Below are 22232 nucleotides of genomic sequence, written 5' to 3'. Positions count from 1 at the left end.
GGACACAGGGGGGCAGCAGAGTACCTCTCACACCTTCTTTTGCTCTCCATTCAGTACAATGCACGGTGCAGTACCTCAGTATGGACACATGGGGGCAGCAGAGTAGCTCTCACACCTGTTTTTTGCTCTCCATTCAGTACAATGCACGGTGCAGTACCACAATGTCGCCAAAGAGGGCAGCAGAGCGCCGCCAAATCTCCGTTCTCTGCAATCATTTTCTTTTACACGATGCAGTTCCCTAAATCTGCCAGAGGGGGCGATAGAAGAACGCCGCGTGTATTCCGAGCAGGCAGAGAGGCGTCCTGTGTTGCTATGGGGACCGGGCGGCGGTTGCCGGAAATACGTCACTGAGCTGTTCAAACCTGAGAGAACCAAAGAGAGCCGGTGAGTGACACCGGAGAGAGGAGAGGAGACCTTGTATGATGAGGAGAGGAGACCTTGTATGATGAGGAGAGGAGAGGAGAGTGCAGGAGAAGAGATTGTAGGAGAGGAGAGTGCTGAGGAGAGTGCAGGAGAAGAGATTGTAGGAGAGGAGAGTGCTGAAGATAGGAGAGTGCAGGAGAAGAGATTGTAGGAGAGGAGAGTGCTGGAGAAGAGATTGTAGGAGAGGAGAGTGCTGAGGAGAGTGCAGGAGAAGAGATTGTAGGAGAGGAGAGTGCTGGAGAAGAGATTGTAGGAGAAGAGATTGTAGGAGAGGAGAGTGCTGGAGAAGAGATTGTAGGAGAGGAGAGTGCTGGAGAAGAGATTGTAGGAGAGGAGAGTGCTGAGGAGAGTGCAGGAGAAGAGATTGTAGGAGAGGAGAGTGCTGAAGATAGGAGAGTGCAGGAGAAGAGATTGTAGGAGAAGAGATTGTAGGAGAAGAGATTGTAGGAGAGGAGAGTGCTGAGGAGAGTGCAGGAGAAGAGATTGTAGGAGAGGAGAGTGCTGAAGATAGGAGAGTGCAGGAGAAGAGATTGTAGGAGAAGAGATTGTAGGAGAGGAGAGTGCTGAGGAGAGTGCAGGAGAAGAGATTGTAGGAGAGGAGAGTGCTGGAGAAGAGATTGTAGGAGAGGAGAGTGCTGAGGAGAGTGCAGGAGAAGAGATTGTAGGAGAGGAGAGTGCTGTAAGGAGGCGTTTAGGAGATGAGAGTGCTGAAGAGAGGGGAGTGCAGGAGAAGAGAGTTCTGGGGAGAGGGGAGTGCAGGAGAAGAGATTGTAGGAGAGGAGAGTGCTGTAAGGAGGCATGTAGGAGAGGAGAGTGCATAAGAGGGGAGAGTGCTAAATAGAGGAGAGTGCAGGAGAAGAGGTTGTAGGAGAGGAGAGTGCTGAAGATAGGAGAGTGCAGGAGAAGAGATTGTAGGAGAGGAGAGTGCTGGAGAAGAGATTGTAGGAGAGGAGAGTGCTGAGGAGAGTGCAGGAGAAGAGATTGTAGGAGAGGAGAGTGCTGAAGATAGGAGAGTGCAGGAGAAGAGATTGTAGGAGAAGAGATTGTAGGAGAGGAGAGTGCTGAGGAGAGTGCAGGAGAAGAGATTGTAGGAGAGGAGAGTGCTGGAGAAGAGATTGTAGGAGAGGAGAGTGCTGAGGAGAGTGCAGGAGAAGAGATTGTAGGAGAGGAGAGTGCTGTAAGGAGGCGTTTAGGAGATGAGAGTGCTGAAGAGAGGGGAGTGCAGGAGAAGAGAGTTCTGGGGAGAGGGGAGTGCAGGAGAAGAGATTGTAGGAGAGGAGAGTGCTGTAAGGAGGCATGTAGGAGAGGAGAGTGCATAAGAGGGGAGAGTGCTAAATAGAGGAGAGTGCAGGAGAAGAGGTTGTAGGAGAGGAGAGTGCTGAAGATAGGAGAGTGCAGGAGAAGAGATTGTAGGAGAGGAGAGTGCTGGAGAAGAGATTGTAGGAGAGGAGAGTGCTGAGGAGAGTGCAGGAGAAGAGATTGTAGGAGAGGAGAGTGCTGGAGAAGAGATTGTAGGAGAGGAGAGTGCTGAGGAGAGTGCAGGAGAAGAGATTGTAGGAGAGGAGAGTGCTGTAAGGAGGCGTTTAGGAGATGAGAGTGCTGAAGAGAGGGGGAGTGCAGGAGAAGAGAGTTCTGGGGAGAGGGGAGTGCAGGAGAAGAGATTGTAGGAGAGGAGAGTGCTGTAAGGAGGCATGTAGGAGAGGAGAGTGCATAAGAGGGGAGAGTGCTAAATAGAGGAGAGTGCAGGAGAAGAGGTTGTAGGAGAGGAAGAGTGCTGAGGAGAGGAGAGTGCTGGGGAGAAGGGAGTGTTGAAGAGAGTGCAGGAGAGGAGAGTGTTGGATAGTAGAGAAGATGGGGGGGGGGGTTGATGACATCATTATCCAGGAGACAGAACCAGGGTTGTCAGTGAGGGGGAGGGGCCCACATCTCAGTGTATATATATTTCTTCTGGTCACATGACTGAGTTGTTCCCGCCTCCAGGGGGAGATGACCAATCAGGAGGATGCCTGGGAGGAGCTGGACGCAGAGTTTGATCATTATCTGGTGGATATGAAGCCGTATGTGTTGAAGCGCCCCCAGAGGATGGGTAAGGGTATCTCACCTCCCCTGATTGTTTGATGTCCCCCAATCATATATTCAGGCACTTCCTGTCCCCCAATCATATCTTCAGGCACTTCCTGTCCCCCAATCATATATTCAGGCACTTCCTGTCCCCCAATCATATCTTCAGGCACTTCCTGTCCCCCAATCATAGATTCAGGCACTTCCTGTCCCCCAATCATAGATTCAGGCACTTCCTGTCCCCCAATCATATATTCAGGCACTTCCTGTCCCCCAATCATATCTTCAGGCACTTCCTGTCCCCCAATCATATATTCAGGCACTTCCTGTCCCCCAATCATATCTTCAGGCACTTCCTGTCCCCCAATCATATCTTCAGGCACTTCCTGCCCCCCAATCATACATTCAGGCACTTCCTGTCCCCCAATCATATAATTCAGGCACTTCCTGCCCCCAATCATATATTCAGGCACTTCCTGTCCCCCAATCATATCTTCAGGCACTTCCTGTCCCCCAATCATAGATTCAGGCACTTCCTGTCCCCCAATCATAGATTCAGGCACTTCCTGTCCCCCAATCATAGATTCAGGCACTTCCTGTCCCCCAATCATAGATTCAGGCACTTCCTGTCCCCAATCATATCTTCAGGCACTTCCTGTCCCCCAATCATATCTTCAGGCACTTCCTGTCCCCCAATCATATCTTCAGGCACTTCCTGTCCCCCAATCATATATTCAGGCACTTCCTGTCCCCCAATCATATCTTCAGGCACTTCCTGCCCCCAATCATATCTTCAGGCACTTCCTGTCCCCCAATCATAGATTCAGGCACTTCCTGTCCCCCAATCATAGATTCAGGCACTTCCTGCCCCCCAATCATACATTCAGGCACTTCCTGTCCCCCAATCATATAATTCAGGCACTTCCTGTCCCCCAATCATATATTCAGGCACTTCCTGTCCCCCAATCATATAATTCAGGCACTTCCTGCCCCCCAATCATATATTCAGGCACTTCCTGCCCCCCAATCATATCTTCAGGCACTTCCTGTCCCCCAATCATATCTTCAGGCACTTCCTGTCCCCCAATCATATCTTCAGGCACTTCCTGTCCCCAATCATATCTTCAGGCACTTCCTGTCCCCCAATCATATCTTCAGGCACTTCCTGTCCCCCAATCATATCTTCAGGCACTTCCTGTCCCCCAATCATATCTTCAGGCACTTCCTGTCCCCCAATCATATATTCAGGCACTTCCTGTCCCCCAATCATATATTCAGGCACTTCCTGTCCCCCAATCATATCTTCAGGCACTTCCTGTCCCCCAATCATATATTCAGGCACTTCCTGTCCCCCAATCATATATTCAGGCGCTTCCTGTCCCCCAATCATATCTTCAGGCACTTCCTGTTGTTGGTGACAACGCTCTGTCCTGTCTCCAGGTTGTCACTCGGGCTTCCAATAGACTACAAGTGACCACGTCGGCACTCCTTACACAGAGCGGCCCACTGGTGTCACCATCAGGGAACCCGTCCCGAGAGGCTCCACCCAGTCCTCTCTGAAGTGCATGTAGACAGGAAGTGGCTGCAGGAGATCTGCAGGACTCAGCACTCTTGTGTGGCCACTGCAGAGTCAGCCTAGAAAACTGAAATCCAGGAAGATGAAAAATTGTCACTTCTGAGCTCACTATGATGTCATCAATTCCAGAATCTGACCGGGAATCAGCCTCTTGTCTGTACAGCAGAGCTCTGACTTGGGGGGAGAGAATCGGCACAAGGAGCCAATCATCGCTGATAGGAGGAGAGAGCAGAATAATAATAATAATAATAATACACATAATAATAATACACATAATAATAATAATACACATAATAATACACATAATAATACACATAATAATAATAATACACATAATAATAATAATACACATAATAATACACATAATAATAATACACATAATAATAATAATACACATAATAATACACATAATAATAATAATACACATAATAATAATACACATAATAATAATAATACACATAATAATAATACACATAATAATAATACACATAATAATAATAATACACATAATAATAATAATACACATAATAATAATACACATAATAATACACATAATAATAATAATACACATAATAATAATACACATAATAATAATAATACACATAATAATAATAATACACATAATAATACACATAATAATAATAATACACATAATAATAATAATACACATAATAATAATAATACACATAATAATACACATAATAATAATAATAATACACATAATAATAATACACATAATAATAATAATAATAATAATAATACACATAATAATAATACACATAATAATAATAATAATAATAATACACATAATAATAATACACATAATAATAATAATAATACACATAATAATAATAATACACATAATAATAATAATAATACACATAATAATACACATAATAATACACATAATAATAATAATACACATAATAATAATACACATAATAATAATAATACACATAATAATAATAATAATACACATAATAATAATACACATAATAATAATAATAATAATAATACACATAATAATAATAATAATAATAATACACATAATAATAATAATACACATAATAATACTAATAATAATAATACACATAATAATAATAATACACATAATAATACTAATAATAATACACATAATAATAATAATACACATAATAATAATACACATAATAATAATAATACACATAATAATAATAATAATAATACACATAATAATACACATAATAATACACATAATAATAATAATAATACACATAATAATACACATAATAATAATAATAATAATACACATAATAATACACATAATAATACACATAATAATAATACACATAATAATACACATAATAATACACATAATAATAATACACATAATAATACACATAATAATACACATAATAATAATACACATAATAATACACATAATAATACACATAATAATAATACACATAATAATACACATAATAATACACATAATAATACACATAATAATAATACACATAATAATACACATAATAATAATAATACACATAATAATACACATAATAATAATACACATAATAATAATAATACACATAATAATAATAATAATAATAATACACATAATAATAATACACATAATAATAATAATAATAATAATAATAATAATAATAATACACATAATAATACTAATAATAATAATACACATAATAATAATAATACACATAATAATACTAATAATAATACACATAATAATAATAATACACATAATAATAATACACATAATAATAATAATACACATAATAATAATAATAATAATACACATAATAATACACATAATAATACACATAATAATAATAATAATACACATAATAATACACATAATAATAATAATAATAATACACATAATAATACACATAATAATACACATAATAATAATACACATAATAATACACATAATAATACACATAATAATAATACACATAATAATACACATAATAATACACATAATAATAATACACATAATAATACACATAATAATACACATAATAATAATACACATAATAATACACATAATAATACACATAATAATACACATAATAATAATACACATAATAATACACATAATAATAATAATACACATAATAATACACATAATAATAATACACATAATAATAATAATAATACAAACATAGAATAATAGATCTGATACTTCTCTGCTATGCCGATGTCTGGCAGCAGGTGGCAGGCTTGGCTCAGTTATTGGATGTTTTATCCCAGCAGTAGATATTCTTGCTGCAGATTTAATGTTACAGGGCCTGGAAAAAAGTATTCATACCCCTTGAAATTCTCCACATCTTCTCAGGTTACAACCAAAAAGCATGAATGTATTTTATTGGGATTTTATGTGAGAGACACTCAGTGTCACATAATTGTGAAGTGGAAGGAAAATGATACAAATAAATATGTGAAAAGTGTGGGGGGAGGGGCATTTGTATGGCACCCCCCGGAGTCAATACTTTGTAGGACCCCCTAAATAAAATTCAGAGCGATCTATACAGCACTGATGGGGGGGGGGCATAGAGCCTGGCCTGGGGTGGATTAGATGGAATACGTGTGATAGAAGACTCCTGATCCCTCAGTAATGATTCTTTCTGTTTTCAGAGCGCCAGCGATGTGCCTTGTGGATCAAGAAGCTGTGTGAGCCCTCGGGGGCGGGAACCGGGATTTCCGGCAGGAAGAACAGGAACCTGTATGCCAAACTTCTCCTCCACATGCTGAAACGTGGCGAGCTGGAGGGGCCCTTCACTAGTCAACCTGAAGATGGCACCCTGAGACCTCTGCCCACCTACATGGTATGTCACCCTGAGACCTCTGCCCACCTACATGGTATGTCACCCTGAGACCTCTGCCCACCTACATGGTATGTCACCCTGAGACCTTTGCCCCCTACATGGTATGTCACCCTGAGACCTCTGCCCACCTACATGGTATGTCACCCTGAGACCTCTGCCCACCTACATGGTATGTCACCCTGAGACCTCTGCCCACCTACATGGTATGTCACCCTGAGACCTCTGCCCACCTACATGGTATGTCACCCTGAGACCTCTGCCCACCTACATGGTATGTCACCCTGAGACATCTGACCACCTACATGGTATGTCACCCTGAGACCTCTGACCACCTACATGGTATGTCACCCTGAGACCTCTGCCCACCTACATGGTATGTCACCCTGAGACCTCTGCCCACCTACATGGTATGTCACCCTGAGACCTCTGCCCACCTACATGGTATGTCACCCTGAGACCTCTGCCCACCTACATGGTATGTCACCCTCAGACCTCTGCCCACCTACATGGTATGTCACCCTGAGACCTCTGCCCACCTAAATGGTATGTCACCCTGAGACCTCTGCCCACCTACATGGTATGTCACCCTGAGACATCTGACCACCTACATGGTATGTCACCCTGAGACCTCTGACCACCTACATGGTATGTCACCCTGAGACCTCTGCCCACCTACATGGTATGTCACCCTGAGACCTCTGCCCACCTACATGGTATGTCACCCTGAGACCTCTGCCCACCTACATGGTATGTCACCCTGAGACCTCTGCCCACCTACATGGTATGTCACCCTGAGACCTCTGCCCACCTACATGGTATGTCACCCTGAGACCTCTGCCCACCTACACGGTATGTCACCCTGAGACCTCTGCCCACCTACACGGTATGTCACCCTGAGACCTCTGCCCACCTACACGGTATGTCACCCTGAGACCTCTGCCCACCTACATGGTATGTCACCCTGAGACCTCTGCCCACCTACATGGTATGTCACCCTGAGACCTCTGCCCACCTACATGGTATGTCACCCTGAGACCTTTGCCCCCTACATGGTATGTCACCCTGAGACCTCTGCCCACCTACATGGTATGTCACCCTGAGACCTCTGCCCACCTACATGGTATGTCACCCTGAGACCTCTGCCCACCTACATGGTATGTCACCCTGAGACCTCTGCCCACCTACATGGTATGTCACCCTGAGACCTCTGCCCACCTACATGGTATGTCACCCTGAGACATCTGACCACCTACATGGTATGTCACCCTGAGACCTCTGACCACCTACATGGTATGTCACCCTGAGACCTCTGCCCACCTACATGGTATGTCACCCTGAGACCTCTGCCCACCTACATGGTATGTCACCCTGAGACCTCTGCCCACCTACATGGTATGTCACCCTGAGACCTCTGCCCACCTACATGGTATGTCACCCTGAGACCTCTGCCCACCTACATGGTATGTCACCCTGAGACCTCTGCCCACCTACACGGTATGTCACCCTGAGACCTCTGCCCACCTACACGGTATGTCACCCTGAGACCTCTGCCCACCTACACGGTATGTCACCCTGAGACCTCTGCCCACCTACACGGTATGTCACCCTGAGACCTCTGCCCACCTACACGGTATGTCACCCTGAGACCTCTGCCCACCTACACGGTATGTCACCCTGAGACCTCTGCCCACCTACACGGTATGTCACCCTGAGACCTCTGCCCACCCACACGGTATGTCACCCTGAGACCTCTGCCCACCCACACGGTATGTCACCCTGAGACCTCTGCCCACCCACACGGTATGTCACCCTGAGACCTCTGCCCACCTACACGGTATGTCACCCTGAGACCTCTGCCCACCTACACGGTATGTCACCCTGAGACCTCTGCCCACCTACACGGTATGTCACCCTGAGACCTCTGCCCACCTACACGGTATGTCACCCTGAGACCTTTGCCCCCTACATGGTATGTCACCCTGAGACCTCTGCCCACCTACATGGTATGTCACCCTGAGACCTCTGCCCACCTACATGGTATGTCACCCTGAGACCTCTGCCCACCTACATGGTATGTCACCCTGAGACCTCTGCCCACCTACATGGTATGCCACCCTGAGACCTCTGCCCACCTACATGGTATGCCACCCTGAGACCTCTGCCCACCTACATGGTATGCCACCCTGAGACCTCTGCCCACCTACATGGTGCGTCACCCTGAGACCTCTGTTCACCTACATGGTGCGTCACCCTGAGACCTCTGTTCACCTACATGGCATGTCACCCTGAGACCTCTGCCCACCCACATGGCATGTCACCCTGAGACCTCTGCCCACCCACATGGTATGCCACCCTGAGACCTCTGCCCACCCACATGGTATGTCACCCTGAGACCTCTGCCCACCTACATGGCATGTCACCCTGAGACCCCTGCCCTCAAGTGTCCCTATGCTAAAATTCCCCCCCACTACCTGCTCTGGTGACAACTGTAAATGTCCTCTGCAGTGAGCTGTTCATCATTGGTGCTGTACTCCCCCCACGTCTGTAGGGGTGCCAGGGATGCCACGTTTCTTTTAGCACAGAACTGGGACTGGTCATGTGACTATAGCTGGCAGACCCCCCCCCCCCCTCTTAGCTCTCTATTGGTGGTTGCAGTATCCTGTCATACTGACTGATAATGTACAGAGCTGTGCAGACTGTTGGCATTCCTCTATAATAATAATAATAATGAAGTGTGATCTGTCTCTCTCCACAGTCCATCTACTTCGATGAGCCCACTTCTGCCCGGCTCCCCAGCGCTGGCACTGGGGGATTACCGGACTGGGTCCTGGGAGAACTGGAGGTCAGGGGATGGGGATCTGAGGAGGCCTTGAAGACGTCATTAAGGAAGGAGCCGGTGGACTCCTCCACGCCGACCCGGTAAGAAGCAGGCTGGGCCTTTCCTGTGACTTTGTTATAAATCTGCTGAAATCTGAGTGTCCCCGACTATTGGAGAGAAGGGGACACGCGGGTATCACTATGACATCATCATATGATCAGATAAAACTGGTGCCATGAATGTTGGCGTGTGATGATGTCATGTGATTACTTCACCAATGCAGGGAAGGCAGGCAGTTTGATGTCACATGATCACTCAGAACCAATCTGCTAATACTGGCAGTATAATGATGTCATCTGATACTCCATGTGATGTAATGTTGTGAGATAATTCGGAGCCCAGTGAGAGCTGGCGATGTCATGTGATCACTCAGAGCCAATGCAATGACAGCTGTCAGTGTGGGATGTCATGTGATCACTCAGAGCCAATGTAATAAAAGCTGTCAGTGTGGGGATGTCATGTGATCACTCAGAGCCAATGTAATAAAAGCTGTCACTGTGGAAATGTCATGTGATCCCTCGGGACTAATACAATAACCGCTGTCAGTGTGAGATGTCATGAGATGTCGCTGTCATGTGATCACTCAGAGCCAACGTAATGACAGCTGCCAGTGTGGGGATGTCATGTGATCACTCAGAGCCAATGCAATGACAGCTGTCAGTGTGGGGATGTCATGTGATCACTGAGAGCCAATGCAATGACAGCTGTCAGTGTGGGGATGTCATGTGATCACTCAGAGCCAATGCAATGACAGCTGTCAGTGTGGGGATGTCATGTGATCACTCAGAGCCAATACAATGACAGCTGTCCATTGGGGGATGTCACGTGATCGCTCATATACGATGACATTTGTTAGTGTGGGGATGTCACATGATCACTCTGAACCAATCTGCTAATACTGGCAGTAAAATTATGTCATCTGATACTCAATGTGATGAAAGTCTGTGATGTTATGAGGTCATTTGGAGCCCAGTGAAAGCTGGAGATGTCATATCATGTGATCCCTCCAGGCCAATGCCATGACAGCTGTCAGTGTGGGGATGTCATGTGATCACCCAGAGCCAATACAATGACAGCTGTCAGTTTGGGGGATGTCATGTGATCTCTCGGAGCCAATGTAATGACAGCTGTCAGTGTGGGGACATCATGTGATCACTTGGAGCCAATGTAATGACAGCTGTCAGTGTGGGGATGTCATGTGGTCACTCAGAGCCAATACAATGACAGCTGTCAGTGTGGGAATGTCATGTGATCATTCAGAGCCAATGTAATAAAAGCTGTCGGTGTGGGAATGTCATGTGATCACTTGGAACCAATGTAATGACAGCTGTCAGTGTGGGAATGTCATGTGATCCCTCTAGGACAATACAATGACAGCTGTCAGTGTGGGGACATCATGTGATCACTTGGAGCCAATGTAATGACAGCTGTCAGTGTGGGGATGTCATGTGATCCCTCGGAGCCAATGTAATGACAGCTGTCAGTGTGGGGATGTCATGTGGTCACTCAGAGCCAATACAATGACAGCTGTCAGTGTGGGGATGTCATATGATCACTCAGAGCCAATGCCATGACAGCTGTCCGTGTGGGAATGTCATGTGATCCCTCTAGGACAATACAATGACAGCTGTCAGTGTGTGGACATCATGTGATCACTTGGAGCCAATGTAATGACAGCTGTCAGTGTGGGGATGTCATGTGATCCCTCTAGGACAATACAATGACAGCTGTCAGTGTGGGGACATCATGTGATCACTTGGAGCCAATGTAATGACAGCTGTCAGTGTGGGGATGTCATGTGGTCACTCAGAGCCAATACAATGACAGCTGTCAGTGTGGGAATGTCATGTGATCATTCAGAGCCAATGTAATAAAAGCTGTCGGTGTGGGAATGTCATGTGATCACTTGGAACCAATGTAATGACAGCTGTCAGTGTGGGGATGTCATGTGATCCCTCTAGGACAATACAATGACAGCTGTCAGTGTGGGGATGTCATGTGATCACTTGGAGCCAATGTAATGACAGCTGTCAGTGTGGGGATGTCATGTGATCCCTCGGAGCCAATGTAATGACAGCTGTCAGTGTGGGGATGTCATGTGGTCACTCAGAGCCAATACAATGACAGCTGTCAGTGTGGGGATGTCATATGATCACTCAGAGCCAATGCCATGACAGCTGTCCGTGTGGGGATATCATGTGATCACTCAGAGCCAATACAATGAACGCTGTCAGTTTGGGGGTGTCATGTGATCACTCAGAGCCAATGTAATGACAGCTGTCAGTGTGGGGATGTCATGTGATCACCCAGAGCCAATGATGTCACTGTGTAGAGTACATTATCGGGGTGGACGGTGGGATGGTCCCTCCTCTCCTGGGTTCATTACATACCAGACATTGTCCTCACCTCTCTGGGACGCTCTTTGTATGGGGAGGCCAGTTGCCGGTTCATCCACTAATAGTGCAAAGTCCCTCCAGGGACCAATCGGAATCATTCTTTTAGCGGTGTGACTCTATATTTTCTTTGCACTTCTACTTATCTGTATCATTTTGGAGCCCAATGAGTATTTGTAGACTGGACCTCCCCGGGGTTCCGGAGCTCCATTATGGTACAATGGAGGAAAATACATGAGCCAGTCACATGTAGTGACGCCACGCCGCTCCCTCTGTCCCCTCCCATGGCAGACAGGTTCTCTTTAGATCAGGATGGAACACTGGATTATTGTTCCTGCTGTTTTCTTTGGAAATCTTGTGAACATTTTGCTTTCAGTACTAAAGGAGAGATTTTGTTCAGAGGTCTCGATATGAGGCCAGCAGAAGGTCGTTCTCCTCTGGTGACGGTGGAGGGTGAGGAGTGCCACACATGATTAGTCCAGATGCTCCGAAAACATACAGCCGACACGTCTCGGGGACCAGAGCTCCCCTTCTTCAGAGTTGTGGGGTCCTTGGAGCTGAGGACCCTTCAGGCCTTGAGGTGGAATCTTAGGATCATGGGATCATCTGTGTCCGGGATTCTCAACCTCACTGAGATCAGGGCCCAGGAAATTCTTCCAAAACCTTCAATAACCCAACATTAAAGAAATGTTTATATTCACACCCAATTGTATGAATACAGAATATGTATTGAAATGCTTGAGGGCTCTGAATGGAGCTGGGGGTCACTGTCAGGGAATGGGGGTTCTGGAGGGTTAGGGGACACTACAGCAGACTTGGTGACCCTGTGGGGGATGAGGTTTATTGAGGGGGCTGGGGACAGCTCTGCAAGAGGGGGTTGGAGGTCTCTCTAGGAGGTTGGGGGCTTTACAGGGGCATTGTTCATGATTGGAGTGCAATGCAGGTACTAGAGGGCACTGATGGAGACTATGGGGGGGGGGGGGGCTAGAGGCTCTGAATAGACCTAGGGGGAGGGGGGGCACTGTTCATGATTGGAGTGCACTGCAGGTACTAGGGGGCACTGATGGACACTATAGGGGGCTAAAGGCTCCAATTATACCTAGGGCGCGTGGGGAACTGTGGGGGCTGAGGGCTCTTTGGGGTGCTGGGCTTACTGTGAGAAGTTAATGAGCACTGCAGGTCACAATGGGAAGTTAGGTAGCACCATGGAAGCTGGGAACTACTGTTGGAGACTATGGGGAGCTGGGGGTACTGAGGGGCTTAGGACTCTCAGGGGGGGTGGGCTCACTGTGGAAAGTTGAGGAGCACCACAGGTCACTGTGGGAGGTCAGGTGGCGCTATGGAAACTGGGAGGTATTGTGGGACACTGTTGGAAACTTTAGGGAGTTGGAGGCTCTGCAACAAGCTATGGGGCACAGTGGAGCCTAAGGACTCTCAGGGGGGCTGGGGTCACTGTGGAAAGTTGAGGAGCACTGCAGGTCACTATGAGAGGTCAGGTGGCACTATGGAAGCTGGGAGGTACTGTGGGACACTGTTGGAATCTATGGGGAGCTGGAGGCTCTGCAGACAACTGGGGGGGGGGGGGCACTGTGGAGACTTAGGATTCTCAGGGGGCATAGGGTCACTGTGGCAAGTTGATAATCACTGCAGGTCACCATGGGAGGTCAGGTGGCACTATGGAAGCTGGGAGGTACTGTGGGACACTGTTGGCTCTGCAGAAAGTTAGGGTATCTTGGGGCTCTCAGAAGCATAAGGACAGTGTGGGAAGTTGAGGGGCACTGCAGGCCACTGTGGGAATTTAGGTGGCACTACGGAAGCTGGGAGGCACTGTGGGAGATTAGAGGACCAGCAGCTGGATGGAGGTCTGAGCGGAGGGAGGCCGTGGCCTGACAGTGATCTGTAGCCCTATTGTTGAGAACCACTAATTAAGGAGTTTACATCACCTCTAGTGTTCACCTTCTACCTTTCTGTTCTTTCTCCAAACTTCCACCTATTATGTCCACAATTGTCAAATGCTGCCCCATCTAGAACCCCCCCACCAGCCTACCATCCGTCAAACCCACCCAGCCCACCTAACACCCTAGAGTTGGGCTTTGGTCACCTGGACTAGATGTAAGGACACTTAGGCAGATGTTGGGTGGACTGTGAACCCCAAGACCCCCTGTGCCCTGCCTTCTCTATGACCAGCTGGGGAAGGCAGGGACTGCTGGGATTGGTAGTTCTTCAGACGCTCTAGGCCTCCATGGCTTTTGTTGGAGCAGCGCCCATGATGCCAGTCACAGGCTTCAGCTACAAAAACTCTATCAAAGTACGACAAAGTCTTTAAAGAGCCCCCCACCCTTCTCCGGAGCGGGTATAGTTTATAATATGTGACATGTGTATGTTTTTGTAGTGAATAATTTATTGCTGCTCGGAGACGAAGTTTATCGCTGTCTCATAAATTGTTCAGCCACTTCAAGTCATCCTTTGAAAAATCCCTTTGATGTTAAAAGATGCTTTTCCCCTCGTCCCCCCCCCCCCCCATCCCCCATTCGCTGTGTTTCTTTTTCTGATCACTCTGTAAAATGACTTTCTATTTATCGCGTTTTATGCTTTATTTGTGTGCTAACTTCGAACATGTTCCACGAAGATGGTGGTGTTCCCACAACGCGGGCTTTCCTGAGCTGAACACTTCCAGAAAGAGCGCGGCAGTTATATACCGTAATCGTCCCATCTGTACAGTCATCGTCCCTTCTATACCGCCATTGTCCCTTCTGTACCGTCATTGTCCCTTCTGTACCGTCATTGTCCCTTCTGTACCGTCATTGTCCCTTCTGTACCGTCATTGTCCCTTCTGTACCATCATTGTCCCTTCTGTACCGTCATTGTCCCTTCTGTACCGCCATCGTCCCTTCTGTACCGCCATCGTCCCTTCTGTACCGCCATCGTCCCTTCTGTACCGCCATCGTCCCTTCTGTACCGTCATCGTCCCTTCTGTACCGCCATCGTCCCTTCTGTACCGCCATCGTCCCTTCTGTACCGCCATCGTCCCTTCTGTACCGCCATCGTCCCTTCTGTACCGTCATCGTCCCTTCGGTGCCGTCATTGTCCCTTCTGTACCGTCATCGTCCCTTCGGTGCCGCCATCGTCCCTTCGGTGCCGTCATCGTCCCTTCGGTGCCGTCATCGTCCCTTCGGTACCGTCATCGTCCCTTCCGTGCCGCCATCGTCCCTTCCGTGCCGCCATCGTCCCTTCCGTGCCGCCATCGTCCCTTCCGTGCCGCCATCATCCCTTCCGTGCCGCCATCGTCCCTTCCGTGCCGCCATCGTCCCTTCCGTGCCTCCATCGTCACCTATTTACTGTTCTCGTCACCATTATGATTTTTTATATACCATTACTGTCACATATATACTGTTATTGTTACTCCATTATGGTCACTCAAATAACATTGTCTCTCTTAGTCATTTATATATATTTTTAACAAACAAGTTGGTCTTTATTGGGAAAACTATGGCATGTTACAATCCATTATGGGAAAGTATTGACAAAGCATAAGACAGTAGAGGTCGGAGGACACGCATCTAGTTCAGCAGTACATTCTCCCGTCAGAGGATCATGGCGTCGGTACAATATGACATTAGGCACTTGGATTATCGGGGGGGGGGGTGGGGGGAGGGGTCACACAAAAGTTCAGTGAACTTTTGACTGCCAAGAACGCCGGTGACGAGGAGCGACGAGCCAAGAAAATGAAGTTCAATGCTTCTGAGAATGCGTCGATCTGTTTTCGAGCATGCGTAGGAATTTTTCGCGTTGGGATTTGTACACACGATCGGAAATTCCTGATGTGGAAAAAAAGAGATCCCGCTCTCTATCTTTTTCCAGCAGTTTTCTGTTGGAAAAAGTCTGATGGCGCATAAACACGGTCGGGATTCCCGACCAAAAGCTCTCATTGGACTTTTTCCAACAGGAAAACCGATCATGTGTACGGGGCATTACCTTGTCCAGGGCGTCCGCGATGTTGGCACCCGAAGCCGATCCGTCCCTTGGCCTCGCCATCTTTGGTAAGGGAATCGGGAAGAGAAGCCTTGCGGCTACACTTCTTGGTCGCGAGTCGCGCTGCGCGATCCGTATGGTCCCTGTTATCTTCTGGGACCCGTGTGTCTCCCAGAAGACAGTGGGGGGGGGAGTGGCGTAGATACCTGCAGATAATGCACCTATCTGTGCCCGGAAGTGGGTGCAAATACCTGTATTAGACAGGTATCTGCTCCCCCCTGGAAGGTGCCAAATGTTACACCAGGGGGGGGGGAGGGTTCCAAAAAGCGTAAGTTCCATTTTTGGGTGGAACTCCGCTTTAATTCCAAACTCAGCCCATAGATGTGGACCATCCTGTCCACTAGATGGCGCTCTGCTCCTGCTGATCTCTGCTACATATTTGGTGATCGGTGATATTGGTTTTTATATAAAGGGCTCTTTACTGTCAGTGACCCCCCCCCCCCCCGTCTATCTATTACTCCCCCCTGTGAGATCTAATCGGTGGATGTTTCAAGGATATGTAAACTCAAACAATGAACTTCTCTTATTTGCTCCCTTACAGAGCTTTCTTTTGGTGGTATTTGATCACCTCTGCGGTTTTAAATTTTTGCGCTATAAACAAAAAAAGAGCGTCAATTTTGAGAAAAAAACATATTTTTTACTTTTTGCTGTAATAAATATCCCCCAAAAAATATATAAAAATGTTTTTTTTCCTCAGTTTAGTCCGATACGTATTCTTCTTCTACTTATTTTTGGTTAAAAAAATTGCAATATATTTTTACTAGTAATGCCGGCGATCAGCGACATTATGGCGGACACCTCGGACACTTTTGACACCATTTTGGGACCATTGTCATTTATACATCGATCAATGCTATAAAAATGCACTGATTACTGTAAAAATTACACTGGCAGGGAAGGGGTTAACCTGTAGGGGGCGCTGAAGGGGTTAAGTGTGTCCTAGGGAGTGATTCTAACTGTTAGGGGGCGTGGCTTGCCGTGACATGTCACTGATCGCTGTTCCTGATGACAGGGAACAGACGATCGGTGTCATGTCGCTAGGAAGAACGGGGAGATGTTGGCCCGGATTCACAAAGCACTTACGCCGATGTATTACAAGTTACGCCGACGTAAGTGCAAATGTGCGCCGTCGTATCTGTGCGCCAGACCCACAAACAGATATGCACCCAAAACCAGGCTACACCCCGCTGACGTAGCTTGCTTACGCCGGCGTAGGGTGGGCGCACATTTAGGCTGGGTGTATGGTGCCGCTCCCATTGATTAGCCATTCAAATATGCAAATGAGGGAAATACGGCGATTCACGAACCTGCGTGCGCCCGACGCAGACTACGAGAGGTGCGCGTAAGTTGTACGTCGGCGTAAAGTTACGCCCTGCGAATTCCACGCCATGCTGGCGCAGCGCTGGGAGCACTGGCTTGCTGAATTCATTGCTTGCCTCTCTGCGCTGCGTTGGCGTAGCGTACATTGGTTACTCTACGGCGGCGTAATGTGCGCCCGCTCTCTGTGAATCTGGGCCATTTTGTTTACACTGGCACCTCCCTTTCTGCAGCTCTGTGACATGATCGCGGGAGACCGGCGGACATCAAGTCTCGCGGGCGCGGTCACGGAGCTCACGGCAGGGTCGCAAGCACGCCGGCGGGAAACGCGTAACAACACAGCGGCAATTTAAAGGGGACGTATATATACGCCCATTTGCGCAGCCGTGCCATTCTGTCGACGTAAAAAGTGTTTAGATAGAAGTGTTTAGGTGTGACCTCCATATTGTATATTAAATATAAAGGAAAATTGTATAATGTATGGCCACCCATCGCGGTCATGGATGGGCTTCCCATTGCTTTTGATTGTGATCTGTGATTGGCTAAGCTAATCACATGGTACATGTAGCCAAGATACCATGTGATTGCTTTGGGTCAATCACAGATCACAACGGTAAGCATGCTGTTCATGAATGGGAAGCTATTCATGGCAGATCGTTTACACTGGGATCATGTGTGGGATCATGTGATCGCTGTGGTCAATCATACTGGTCACAGGAGCAGCACACTACTACACCGCAGCAGGCTCAATCATACATATATATATATATATATATATATATATATACGTGACCTGCCTGCATGTGCCGGGGCGGCAAGTTTTTTAAAATCTGAAAATTGTGGTCAGTTGGATCCGCAATGATGTCCCTGAGCCGGTCACAACCCGCCGGTGATCCGGTGTATCCGGATCCAGGATCTGGGGTGGTGGTACTTCTATAGAAGAGCGATCTCCGGTGTCCTCATCTCTGGAATATATTGTAGGATTTGATGTCTGTAGCCGGTGACCCCGGGCCGGTTGGTGTCTACACATTTCCACCAGAACCCGACAATCGGAATCCGCTGTTCTAATGGACGGCTGCGCCCGGACGTATTGTCACATACCAATGACACGTGTGTTCTCCACGCCGGCCTGCCAGTGCTGATAAGCCTTGGACAGCAAGTGTGACATACTGAAATTATAATCCCATTTCCCGGCGTGTCTAGACCGAGCGAATGACAAGTCTGGAAGACATCAGGTGACAACGCTATCCAGAGGAGCAATGCGGACAGTATGGAGGGAACTAATCCCGGCATCCCCGGAGCTCTCCATACCATTACATTACATCAGGTGACAACACCATCCAGAGGAGGAATGCGGACAGTATGGAGGGAACTAATCCCGGCATCCCCGGAGCTCTCCATACCATTACATTACATCAGGTGACAACACCATCCAGAGGAGGAATGCGGACAGTATGGAGGGAACTAATCCCGGCCTCCCCCGGCGCTCTCCATACCATTACATTACATCAGGTGACAACACCATCCAGAGGAGAAATGTGGACAGTATGGAGGGAACTAATCCCGGCATCCCCGGAGCCCTCTATACCATTACATTACATCAGGTGACAACACCATCCAGAGGAGGAATGCGGACAGTATGGAGGGAACTAATCCCGGCATCCCCGTAGCTCTCCATACCATTACATTACATCAGGTGACAACGCCATCCAGAGGAGGAATGCGGACAGTATGGAGGGAACTAATCCCGGCATCCCCGGAGCTCTCCTTACCATTACATTACATCAGGTGACAACACCATCCAGAGGAGGAATGCGGACAGTATGGAGGGAACTAATCCCGGCATCCCCCGAGCTCTCCATACCATTACATTACATAAGGTGACAACGCTATCCAGAGGAGGAATGTGGACAGTATGGAGGGAACTAATCCCGGCATCCCCGGAGCGCTCCATACCATTACATTACATCAGGTGACAACACCATCCAGAGGAGGAATGGGGACAGTATGGAGGGAACTAATCCCGGCATCCCCGGAGCTCTCCATACCATTACATTACCTTTACATCAGGTGACAACACCATCCAGAGGAGGAATGCGGACAGTATGGAGGGAACTAATCCCGGCATCCCCGGAGCTCTCCATACCATTACATTACATCAGGTGACAACACCATCCAGAGGAGGAATGCGGACAGTATGGAGGGAACTAATCCCGGCATCCCCGGAGCTCTCCATACCATTACATTACATCAGGTGACAACACCATCCAGAGGAGGAATGCGGACAGTATGGAGGGAACTAATCCCGGCCTCCCCCGGCGCTCTCCATACCATTACATTACATCAGGTGACAACACCATCCAGAGGAGAAATGTGGACAGTATGGAGGGAACTAATCCCGGCATCCCCGGAGCCCTCTATACCATTACATTACATCAGGTGACAACACCATCCAGAGGAGGAATGCGGACAGTATGGAGGGAACTAATCCCGGCATCCCCGTAGCTCTCCATACCATTACATTACATCAGGTGACAACGCCATCCAGAGGAGGAATGCGGACAGTATGGAGGGAACTAATCCCGGCATCCCCGGAGCTCTCCATACCATTACATTACATCAGGTGACAACACCATCCAGAGGAGGAATGCGGACAGTATGGAGGGAACTAATCCCGGCATCCCCCGAGCTCTCCATACCATTACATTACATAAGGTGACAACGCTATCCAGAGGAGGAATGTGGACAGTATGGAGGGAACTAATCCCGGCATCCCCGGAGCGCTCCATACCATTACATTACATCAGGTGACAACACCATCCAGAGGAGGAATGGGGACAGTATGGAGGGAACTAATCCCGGCATCCCCGGAGCTCTCCATACCATTACATTACCTTTACATCAGGTGACAACACCATCCAGAGGAGGAATGCGGACAGTATGGAGGGAACTAATCCCGGCATCCCCGGAGCTCTCCATACCATTACATTACATCAGGTGACAACACCATCCAGAGGAGGAATGCGGACAGTATGGAGGGAACTAATCCCGGCATCCCCGGAGCTCTCCATACCATTACATTACATCAGGTGACAACACCATCCAGAGGAGGAATGCGGACAGTATGGAGGGAACTAATCCCGGCATCCCCCGAGCTCTCCATACCATTACATCAGGTGACAACACCATCCAGAGGAGGAATGCGGACAGTATGGAGGGAACTAATCCCGGCATCCCCCGAGCTCTCCATACCATTACATCAGGTGACAACACCATCCAGAGGAGAAATGCGGACAGTATGGAGGGAACTAATCCCGGCATCCCCGGAGCTCTCCATACCATTACATCAGGTGACAACACCATCCAGAGGAGGAATGTGGACAGTATGGAGGGAACTAATCCCGGCATCCCCGGAGCTCTCCATACCATTACATCAGGTGACAACACCATCCAGAGGAGGAATGCGGACAGTATGGAGGGAACTAATCCCGGCATCCCCGGAGCTCTCCATACCATTACATCAGGTGACAACACCATCCAGAGGAGGAATGTGGACAGTATGGAGGGAACTAATCCCGGCATCCCCGGAGCTCTCCATACCATTACATTACATCAGGTGACAACGCCATCCAGAGGAGGAATGCGAACAGTATGGAGGGAACTAATCCCGGGATCCCCGGAGCTCTCCATACCATTACATTACATCAGGTGACAACACCATCCAGAGGAGGAATGTGGACAGTATGGAGGGAACTAATCCCGGCATCCCCGGAGCTCTCCATACCATTACATTACATCAGGTGACAACACCATCCAGAGGAGGAATGCGGACAGTATGGAGGGAACTAATCCCGGTATCCCCCGAGCTCTCTATACCATTACATTACATCAGGTGACAACACCAAACAGAGGAGGAATGCTGACAGTATGGAGGGAACTAATCCCGGCATCCCCGGAGCTCTCCATACCATTACATTACCTTTACATCAGGTGACAACACCATCCAGAGGAGGAATGCGGACAGTATGGAGGGAACTAATCCCGGTATCCCCCGAGCTTTCTATACCATTACATTACATCAGGTGACCACACCATCCAGAGGAGAAATGTGGACAGTATGGAGGAAACTAATCCCGGCATCCCCCGAGCTCTCCATACCATTACATTACATCAGGTGACAACACCATCCAGAGGAGGAATGCGGACAGTATGGAGGGAACTAATCCCGGTATCCCCCGAGCTCTCCATACCATTACATTACATCAGGTGACAACACCATCCAGAGGAGGAATGTGGACAGTATGGAGGGAACTAATCCCGGCATCCCCGGAGCTCTCCATACCATTACATTACCTTTACATCAGGTGACAACACCATCCAGAGGAGGTATGTGGACAGTATGGAGGGAACTAATCCCGGCATCCCCGGAGCTCTCCATACCATTACATTACATCAGGTGACAACACCATCCAGAGGAGGAATGTGGACAGTATGGAGGGAACTAATCCCGGCATCCCCGGAGCTCTCCATACCATTACATCAGGTGACAACACCATCCAGAGGAGGAATGTGGACAGTATGGAGGGAACTAATCCCGGCATCCCCCGAGCTCTCCATACCATTACATTACATCAGGTGACAACACCATCCAGAGGAGGAATGCGGACAGTATGGAGGGAACTAATCCTGGCATCCCCGGAGCTCTCCATACCATTACATTA

General features: G+C 47.8%; 1 protein-coding gene across 1 annotated transcript in view; it reads left to right on the top strand.

Annotated features, from left to right (window-relative positions):
• The first annotated feature begins 271 nt into the window (after nt 1-271).
• CEP112 (centrosomal protein 112) overlaps nt 272-22232 on the top strand; it is a 148861-nt gene continuing 126900 nt past the window's right edge. Inside the window, exons 1-6 of the mRNA XM_040331451.1 lie at nt 272-384; nt 2404-2509; nt 6701-6891; nt 9647-9810; nt 12563-12622; nt 14792-15377. Coding sequence (XP_040187385.1) covers nt 2410-2509; nt 6701-6891; nt 9647-9810; nt 12563-12622; nt 14792-15377 — 1101 coding nt within the window. The 5' untranslated portion in view covers nt 272-384; nt 2404-2409. The remainder of the gene's footprint in view (nt 385-2403; nt 2510-6700; nt 6892-9646; nt 9811-12562; nt 12623-14791; nt 15378-22232) is intronic.

This window comes from Rana temporaria, chromosome 12 (genome assembly GCF_905171775.1).
Source record: "Rana temporaria chromosome 12, aRanTem1.1, whole genome shotgun sequence".
In the NCBI taxonomy this organism is placed as follows: domain Eukaryota; kingdom Metazoa; phylum Chordata; class Amphibia; order Anura; family Ranidae; genus Rana; species Rana temporaria.
The sequence above is the reverse complement of the archived record's forward strand: the minus strand, read 5'-3'. Positions and strand labels throughout refer to the sequence as shown.